Here is a 10404-nt window from a genome sequence, read left to right on the forward strand (position 1 = left end):
GCAGAAAATGCTGGGGGCGATTTCAGGCCGAGTTTCGACCCAGTTTTCGGCCAAGAAACATAGACTGGAGCCAGGGGATAGCAGAGACTCATGGGAGATTCACACAAGAATGGTTATGCCCACTCCAAGTTAGGCGTGGACTGTACGAAACAACTGGTCCCCATCCATCAATTGAAGACATGCTGATTGCTTTAATTAATTCTGATTTAAATTTTATTTTATTTAAAAATAGGAAAAGATATTATTTTAGTTTTAGAAGATAGATTTTAAATTAATTAGGATTAGATATAAAAGGGGATTGGAATTATTCCACATGGGGATTCCATTTCACGACTACCAAAATACATTTTATCAGAATCCTAGTTTTCACTCTTTTCCATAAGCAACTAAACTTCCACTGTTAAAGTGAGGAGCTCTGTCTATTTGTATGGATTGATTCTATTATTTTTGTATTTTAATTCATGTCCTGATTTATAATTCAAGAATTGTTTTCGTTCTTTATCTTATGAATTTGGGTGGACGGAAGTATGACCCTCTTTCTAATTGAGTTCTTGTATAACTTGGAAAAGCTCTTTACTTGAACAAGAGCTTGAAAACAATTTCTCCTAAATTCTAGTTATCTGGACTTAACGGGATACGTGACATATAATCCTCTTATATTTGGATAATTAGGATTTTTGTGGCATATAAACTAGAATTGAACTTCACCCTCTAATTGGAATTAATTGACCAAGAAATTGGCGGTTGATGAATTTTAGAGGAGACTAAAAAGGTCTAAGGAATTCAGGTTTAGTCATACATAGTTTGCCAGGAATTAAATCTTGCATGATTAAAATAAATTAATAAGAAAAGTCAATTCAGAAAATAGATAACTCTGAAGTCTTAACTGCTTTCTCCATCTTTTATTCCCAACTTATTTACTTGCCTGTCTTCTAATATTGAGTTACTGTTTAATGCTCTTTGAACTCTCAAACACCATTTTCTGTTTGTCTAACTAAGTAAATCACTTAACCATTGTTGCTTAGTCCATCAATCCTCGTGGGATCGACCCTCACTCACCTGAGGTATTACTTGGTACAACCCGGTGCACTTGCTGGTTAGTTTGTGGTTATAAATTCCGCACCAGTGGTCGCGCTCCTCCCTTCGGCGACATCAGCGGTGACTGGCGATGAGCTGGGCGCGACGACGTGGTGCAGTGGCTGGCGCTGTCTCCCTCTTCTCTTCCCCTCTCCTCCCGTTCTCTGCTCTCTCGAATCTCACTCTCCCTTTTCCCCTATTTCGTTTTCCCTTTTTTTTTCTTATGTTGTGTGTGAGTTTACTTGTGTTGGGTGTATTTAAGGAAGGGGTGTGGCAGTGGGTGGGGCGGTGGCTAGGTTAGGTTAGGGTTAGTGGGTTCAATTTGGGAATTTTTGGGTAGTTTAGGTAATTTTAATAAAATTAGGGGTAATAGAGTAAATCAAAAATCAATTTTTTTAATCGAATAATAATATCTATAAAAATACTATTTAATTATCAACTTAATTTATTTTCAAATAAATACTCTAATTCAATAATTAGAGATAATCAAATTAATTTTCCTTAAAATCATAAAATAGAGTTCAAAGTCTAATTATTCAAATTAAACCATATATCTAAAATCCTCATTATTTTTCAATTACTCAAACTTTCAAATCAATAATAAGAAAATATCCAATTAATATAAAAATTTCTGAAAATAATACCCTGAATAAATAAAATAAGTCATAATTAATCTATTATTTAATTTCTAAAAATTTGGGGTCTTTGATGCGTGAGCATCTTATACCCTTTTTCTAGTTGTTTTTATATTGTTTTTAGTTAGATTTTAATTAGTTTTAATTGGTTTTAGTGCAAAAATCACTTTTGGATGCTACTTTGAGTTTTTCTTGTGTTTTTATGGTTTTAGGTGAAATTCGGAGCAGTTTGGAGAAGCCTGGAGCAAGAAAGGAAAATGTTGGCAGCTCCTCCTTGGGAGCTGAATGCCAACCTGGCGTTCAACGCCAGCAAGGGGGCAAGTGATCAGAACGCGCTTCCCCTTCTGGGCGTTCAACGCCCAATCCTGGCGCTGAACACCAGCCTGCAGTCTGAGTCACACACTATTGGGCCTCTAAGTGGATTTAGCACTTATTAGTTTCATCTTATTTTATTTTTTTTATCTTTATAATTTTTATTTTTTTTAATAGTGTCTTTTAGGTTAGCATTTATTATTAGTTTAGTATTTAAAGGAAGAGATCATTCATACATTCTACTCCACTTATAAAAACTTTTGTCCTTGAAAATTTAACATAATACACAAAACAGTACATAGTTTCAACACTTTACTTTTTAAACATCTTATGGAAAAGCAAAAAGTCTAAGCATATAGATGTATATACGTAGAGTTTCAAATAATAGGATTCTCATATGGTATAGAGATATAAGGGTATACGTGTGAGGCGAAACAGAAACTACAATATAGGCTCGATGCAAACGATTACAAAACAGGCTGGCGTTAAAACAATGTGATTAACATTCACACACTTAGAAACTTCACCTACCACGTCCATAAAACGCGTACTGAAGAACTAACATATCACTTGCAATGTATAACAGTTGCACAAGACACCAAAACAAATCCCGAGTCACTCAAACAGATATGAGACCTCAGAGAAAGAACAAGCAATAAGGACAAGGTTCACAAAAATTTTAACGATTTTCTTTGATGTATCAAACAAATCCAAAATTACATCAAAGAATACATGAGTCAAAAAGAGGATTTTAACCAACACAAGACAGATATCCAAGAAATTTAAGCAGACATATGTAGTTATGATCAACGAGAATGCATATGAACAAAAGAATAGGGTTGGAAAAGATTCAAATCACTTCCAAAAGAAGAAATCTCAAACAAGAACTTCAAGACAAACCATGAAAGAACAAGATGGATAACCGAGTAACCTCGAGATGCAACTTCTAACATTTTTCGAAACCCCGTGATATGCGTTATCTATTAGTTCTATCTCGTCTATGATAATCCGCTAGTGCTCTCATCTATAACAATATATAAAGTGGATACGGAAGTTTGGTATCCAAATCTGTTTTCCTATATTATCCCTATTTTTATAAAGGTAAGTTTGGTATCCAAATCTGTTTTCTTATTTTACCCCTATCATTATAAACTAAAACTACGTAACATTCTGTAACCTCTCCATTAACCGACAAAGAGTTTCCACTTTCAATCGTGAAATGGATTAAACTCAAACGGCTGACGGTCAATCATGAAAAGGATTAAAAAACTTAAATTTTAATAATATAAAAATTAAACATAATAATATAAAAATTATTACTAAAACATTTTATTAATAGTACTCTTTTTATTAACAGTACTCTAAAGATAATTAAAATGTTTAAAATAATTATAATTATACATGTTTAACAATAAATATAAGTATTTTATTATTTTTAAAAATATCTACACACAGAGTTAACATTAAAATCTACACACAGAGATAACATTATAATATAAAAATATTTTATTAAGCATTTTGAGTAATATTATTATAGTAATATTTTTATAGATACAGGTAATATATAATGGGGATATTAAAAATTTGGTATCCAATTCTTATTTCCTGTGTTTACCCATATTTGTATAATCTAAAACTACGTACGCGTTTTGTAAAGTCTCCATTAATTTACGAGGGGGTTATGCAACTACTCACTCTCAATCGTGAAACAAAATAAAAAAATTCCTCCACTTGCAATTGTCTGTTTTTCTTTTCTTCTTCCTATCTTATGTTCTGAAACAAAAATAAAAATGGAGAATTCAACAAATGAACAATTACGTCAACGTCGACCCACTTGGACAGAATATGCTAGGCAAAAAAGATAGAACATGACCGAAGAACAAAGACAGCAACACCTAGCTAGAAGACGTGCAACTTATCGCGAGACGATTCGACAAGGAAAACAAATTGCCATGTCAACTGATACAACTCCTATTTCAACTCCTATGCCAAACACAGGTGGAGTTACCTGATTAACTACAAATAGACAAATGGCCAGAGCTACCAACCATAATCAATTTGACACAGGTAACATAAAACTTGACATAGATAATGATAACTAATTTTCTTTGTTATGAACTTAATTAGTTCTTAATATCTATTTTCTACCTCTTGAAAAATACAGGAATGAAAGCAATGATACTGGCACAAGTAATAGAGATCCTAATAACATTGTTGGTTGGTATTGAGTACTCTTATATTATGTAATAAAACTAATCAAACTAATATAGATGATTTATTTTATTTCTGAGTACTAATGTTTAATTTTAGATAAAAAATTATACCTATACCAATGTATTCCTTAATCAAACAATACATTAAACAATATATAAAGTTATAAAGTAACAATATAAAACGTCAAAATCAAAGTTTGGAGTTCAACTTTTTCAGATTCATGCTTAAAAAATTTATTATGTAAATTAAATTTAATGATCAAAATAATAATAATTATATTTTTTTAATATTCCATCTTCATCATACAATATAATATATAATGCATTATATAATATTTATATTTTTATATTTATTTAACAAATAAGATTATGAATTCAATTGTAAATACTTAACAAAAATAAAATAAAAAATATATTCATAAGACTAATAATAACAAATATAATAAGAAAAAAATATATCTCTTATTTCTTGCCGTGTGTACTTTTAAATTTGAGTTGATAGATATGTCTTACAAAGTAAGTAACAATTATGAAATAAAAAAAATTATTACTCTAACTTATAAAAAAAATTAATGAGTACTCTTCAACTCATGCTTTTATTTGTTATACATTTATTACGAAAAAAATGTATTTATATTTCAAATTAATGTAGAGTTCTAGTTAAAGAATTAGAAATTAAAAAATATGCTTTTGCATTCTTATATTAAAAAAAATAAATAAAATCTCTTCATATATAAATACTATTTTATATAAGATAACTTTAAAAAGCTTACAACCACTCCCAGTTCAATCAGTTGATCTAGCATGACCCACAAAACTCGATAAGATATTGAACACTACTCTTCAATTAAAGTTTATCATAACAATTTTATAATCAAAATAATATTTATATATTAAAATAATAAATCAATGTAATATAATAATTTTTAATATACTTTAATTTAGTTTTTTTTTTTAATTTTTGTATCTTTATTTATGTTCTCATATTTCAAACTTTTGGTAATGATATATATATTTTTTAAAATTGAAAAATAACACGAGGATATATCTCATTTCAATATAAATACAACGGTTAAAATAGAATACAAACATATATGTATTTTATTTAATGTATTTAAAAATACACTGCACAGATAAAGATTTATCCTTTTTATTAAAAAAATTTTTCTCCAATTAAAAAATTAACCAATGATAAAATTTGGAAAAGGTAAAATGTATTGTAATTAAAAAAAAGTCTAAATACTATATTAAATGTTACAAATTTTTTTTTTTTACCAAAGATAGGAGACTCAAACCCGCAACCTCTTAATTGAATATCGGGAGACTCTGCTATTTAAACTATTATTCATTGGCATTAAATGTTACAAGTTAATAGATAAACATACAACTTTCAAAATTCGACATTTATAAAATAACTAATTCGGGTACCAAATATTAATCTAATAATCCTATATTAACCCATGACAAAATACCTAACATCGTTTATTACTAAAAAATATATCTTACTTTAATAGTACTAAGTAAATAATAAATTCTTGATGATAAAAATATCTCATCAAATTAAAATTTAATAATATGAGATATAGCAATGTAAACACAAAAATACAAAGATAAATTAGAGTATATTAAATAAATTATTTTTTATAAATATTTTTGCATTCTTAATTGATAAAATACTCATCATATCATTAATTTATGGTAACAAATTAAAAAAAACAGATTAAAATATGTCACACATTAATGGATGAGATTAAAACTTTGGAAAAGAAATTAACATATAAAAAATTAAATAGAAGTATAGAAAAAACAATTTGTTTTATAAATAAGATCTATTATATTGAGCACACTAAAATTACAAAAATTTAAAAGAATTAAAGTCAGTAGTATTTTGTTTCACACAATCAAAGTTAACTTTTATTATGATAACTAATAACTCTCTCACGAGTTTAAATTATGCTTATTATCTGTATTGCTCTTTAAAAATATAAATATAAAAATATATGGTAATGGAGCCGGTCCAAGTAACAGATCTCTAACTGGTTAGTATCCTACGATAATATAAGTTATTTTACCTCCACATTAAATCTTCTTAATATATAGGATAACAAAATTAACTAACTTAATTTAGATGATTAATTTTATTGCTAACACTACTTTTTAATTTTTCCAAAAATATGTATAACATATAAAGTTTGTTTTTGTTGTATAAGTGTAGGTCAAGGCACCACTGCTGCTACTACTTCAATGCCTCAACCAATTCTTTATCATGAATTAATTACAAATAATGCTAGAAGCCATACAAATATGAATGGTCAGTATTCTATTTATATCTCTAATATTTCACCATCATCATATAATATTTATTTAAAATATTTTTTGTATTAAATAAATGTAAAGGTTTGTTATCGTACACTACTATATAAAATGTCTAATGACAAACAAAATTATAAATTTAATAAAAAATAATGTTAAAACAAATATTTAATAAATAAAAAATTCAAAATAGTCAATACATTCATGAGACTAATAATAATAAGAATACCTTTGTTAATAAAATTTTGGTAACAAAATATATCTTTTAAAATTAAAGAGTACAACTAGAAATAAAAAAAATCTAATTTAAACACAAAAACAACAATTAAAAGATAGTGCTAAAATATTGATATTTTATCTCATGTATTTAAACATATACTGTACAAATTATATAGGTCTTTTTTATTATCAGGTCTTTATCCAATTAAGAATTCAATAAATGGTGAAATTTGGTGATAGTACGTGTCCTAATTTCTTAAAAAAAAGATTAAATACTAAATTAAATGTTACAAGTCAACAGGTAACTAAATCAGAAAAAATCAACTTAAAAACATAGATAACATATACATTTTTAAGAGTTACTAGATAAATTTTTATTGAATAACTAATTTAAGTACGAACTAAACAAAATACTACTACAACTATTATCCAATAGCAATAATTATAAGACACATAATATTATTTAGAGATGGAAACTAAATTTTAATGTAGTTACAGTAATTAGGGAATATAAACCCTTGATGATAAAGAAATTATCAAAATAAAATTTAATAATGTAAGAAATATTAACATAAACACCTAAAAAAAACAAATAAAGTACAATAAACAAAGAAATTTTTAAAAATCTTTATGCAATTTTAATGGACAAAATCCTTATCATATCGTTACTTTATCATAATAAATTTAAAAAATTAAACTAAAATTATTACAAATTATTAGGCGACAATCAAAACTTTCAACAAATTAAATAGCAAAGAAATACAATTAAAATCAAACAATTTAAAAAATACTATTTATATATTTTAGTATAATTCAGAATAAAAATCTGCTCTATTAAATATTTTACCTCAAATATTACCTAGAACTTTAAACTTTGACAATCTTATATGATTTTTAGGAAACAGAAAAAATCTAAAAAAATATACTACATCTTTAAAGATTATGTTTATTTTCCAAAAAATAATCCTCATTTGGGAAGTTGTATAGATATTCTTTGTTCACTCTTTATTTCACTATCTAAAAAATATATGAAATAATTGATGAATTCTTCCCGAGTACCTAACCATATAATTATTGGCACGTGTTGAAAAAAGATCTATAATATAATATTTTATTTACCTATGCGAGTACAGAAATTACCCACCATGTCTGAACATCCTACAATTATGCTCAGAATTTTCAAGAGAATACAACAGTGCTTCAAACTACACTACCTACTGCAAGGACATGTACCCACTGTAATGCACGTCTATTTCACCATGAAATATTTGACATGTTTTGCAACAGGGGAAATGTCTCTTTGCCACAAGTAAATGCTCCCCAGGAATAGATTTCATGGGCAGTCGTCAAGACATGACCCAACGGTACGATGATGGAATGGCTATTGTTCTTAAAGAAGGAAAACCGGATATTTTTCTCACTATGACATGCAATCCATCATGGTCAGAAATAGCTTCAGAACTCAGTCCTACTCAAACTCCACAAGATCTTCCGGATCTAACAACTAGGATTTTCAGAGCCAAATTCAAACAATTAAAGGAGGATGTCATTACCAAGGGTGTATTGGGAAAGGTAAAAAGTTATATTTATGTCACCAAGTTTCAGAAAAGAGGATTACCACACATACATATGTTGCTAATCCTAGAAAACAACGACAAGTTGAGTGATGCTGACCAATATGATAGTTTGGTTCGAGCGGAAATACCATGTAAAGAAGCAGAACCGCACATACATGAGGCAGTGCTAAGGCATATGGTCCATGTTCCTTGCGGAACACTTAATCAATCTTCACCATGCATGAAAAATGGTCAATGTAAACACAACTATCCAAAAGAGTTCGTAGCAGAGACACGACGAGATGATGACTCATATCCTCAATATAGGAGGCGATTTGATACTCCAATCCCTATAAACCAAAATGTCACAATTGACAATAGATGGGTAGTTCCGTACAACCCTTGGCTACTACTGAAGTATGATTGCCATATCAATGTAGAGATATGTAGCAGTATCAAGAGTATAAAGTATCTATACAAGTATTGCTATAAGGGACCAGATCGTGTTGCAATGAAGGTTCACAGAAGTTCTCATTATGATGAGGTGAAACAGTTTATTGATGCAAGATGGATTGTTGTTTCAAAGGCATGCTGGAGAATATTTAAATTCAACCTTTACCGAATGTACCCATCAGTTGAAAGGTTGCAAGTTCATTTGCCAAACCAACATCAAGTGAGCTTTTATGAGCACCAAACTATTTCTGAAATAGTTAATGATGAATATTTTTCAAGAACAATGCTCACTGAATTCTTTGCACTTAATCGGGTCGATGACTAACAATCTAGGCATCTTTTGTATAGGGAAATCCCAGAATATTACAGTTGGCACAGCAAGGAAAAAGAATGGCGTCGACGCAGGTCACAAAAGAGGGCTATCGGTCGGATCTATACTATTTCACCAACAGAAAGAGAAAAATTCTATTTGCGTATTCTATTGTCAAATGTAAGAGAACCAACTGGTTGGGATGATTTGTTAACAGTGAATGGTGTCCAATATTCGTCCTTTAAGCAATCCATTCAGCATCAAAGACTGCTAGAGAGTGATAGCAGTATAAGGTCATGTTTGGTTGAGGCTTCCATTTTAAGAATGCCATGTGCTTTAAGAAGGTTGTTTGCCACCATCTTAATTTTTTGTGAGCCAACAGATGTAAGAAGGTTGTGGGACGAGTTTCTTTCATACATGGTAGATGATTATCCATCAACAAGCACTACAACATGCCATGGGTTGACAAATCGTTTGCTTAGGGATTTAAATGACATCCTCTTACAACATGGAAAACATATTGCACAATACGATTTATCAGCTCTAACCTCGGACAACGACAATGACAACTTGATGCCTAGAATTATTCAAGAAGAGATGTCCATCGAAGTTCCTTGAGAAGATCTGTTTTCTATAGAAAGATTGAATCGTGACTAGTCTGTGGCTTTCAGGTGTATTATGAATACAATTGATCGGAGAGAAAGTGGAGTATTTTTTGTTGATAGACCAGGCGGAGCAGGTAAAACATTTCTTTACAGAGTTTAATTGTAGACTTAAGAAGTAAAGGACATATTGCCTTGGTAACTGCGTTATCAGGAATAGCTGCAACTTTATTGCCTGGTGGTCGAACAGCTCATTCTAGATTTAAGATCCCAATTAATGCAGAGCCATCCTCCATGTGCAATATAAGTAAACAATTTGATTTTGAAAAATTGATTAGGCAAACGACAGTGATATTTTGGGATGAAGCGCCAATGGCTAATAAAGAGACAATGGAATCATTGGACCGCACATTGCGAGACATCTTATAAAACAATAATCCATTTAGAGGGAGGTGATGGTTATGGGAGGGGATTTCCGCCAAGTACCACCTATTGTGCCGAAAGGAAGTAAGTCGTAAATGATTTTGGCTTCTATTGTTAAATCACATTTGTGGGCATTCACCAAAATTCTCCACTTGTGACAAAATATGCGATCTCTTAATGATCATGATTTTGCAGAGTATCTTATGCGCATAGGGGATGGGATTGAGCCTACTATATGTGAGGACTTGGAACAAATAGAAGCACACATGGCAATACCATGGGAAGGTGAGG

At 29.7% G+C, this 10404-nt stretch overlaps 1 protein-coding gene across 1 annotated transcript; it reads left to right on the forward strand.

Moving 5' to 3' along the window:
* The first annotated feature begins 3892 nt into the window (after positions 1-3892).
* On the forward strand, positions 3893-9706 carry LOC112770172 (uncharacterized). The gene is made up of 4 exons (XM_025814581.1): positions 3893-4022; positions 4189-4241; positions 8057-8967; positions 9112-9706. Exons 1-4 carry the CDS (start codon positions 3893-3895, stop codon positions 9704-9706), a joined length of 1689 nt encoding a protein of 562 aa, XP_025670366.1.
* The last annotated feature ends 698 nt before the right edge of the window (positions 9707-10404 follow it).

This window comes from Arachis hypogaea, chromosome 18 (genome assembly GCF_003086295.3).
Source record: "Arachis hypogaea cultivar Tifrunner chromosome 18, arahy.Tifrunner.gnm2.J5K5, whole genome shotgun sequence".
NCBI lineage: Eukaryota > Viridiplantae > Streptophyta > Magnoliopsida > Fabales > Fabaceae > Arachis > Arachis hypogaea.

What these genes read in the sequence shown, in the direction of transcription:
- LOC112770172 (XM_025814581.1), top strand. Translation starts at nt 3,893, where the DNA reads ATGACCGAAGAACAAAGACAGCAACACCTAGCTAGAAGACGTGCAACT. An exon ending in AACTCCTATGCCAAACACAG is followed by an intron (nt 4,023 to 4,188) that starts GTGGAGTTACCT and finishes TGAAAAATACAG; the next exon opens with GAATGAAAGCAATGATACTG. An exon ending in AGATCCTAATAACATTGTTG is followed by an intron (nt 4,242 to 8,056) that starts GTTGGTATTGAG and finishes GTTTTGCAACAG; the next exon opens with GGGAAATGTCTCTTTGCCAC.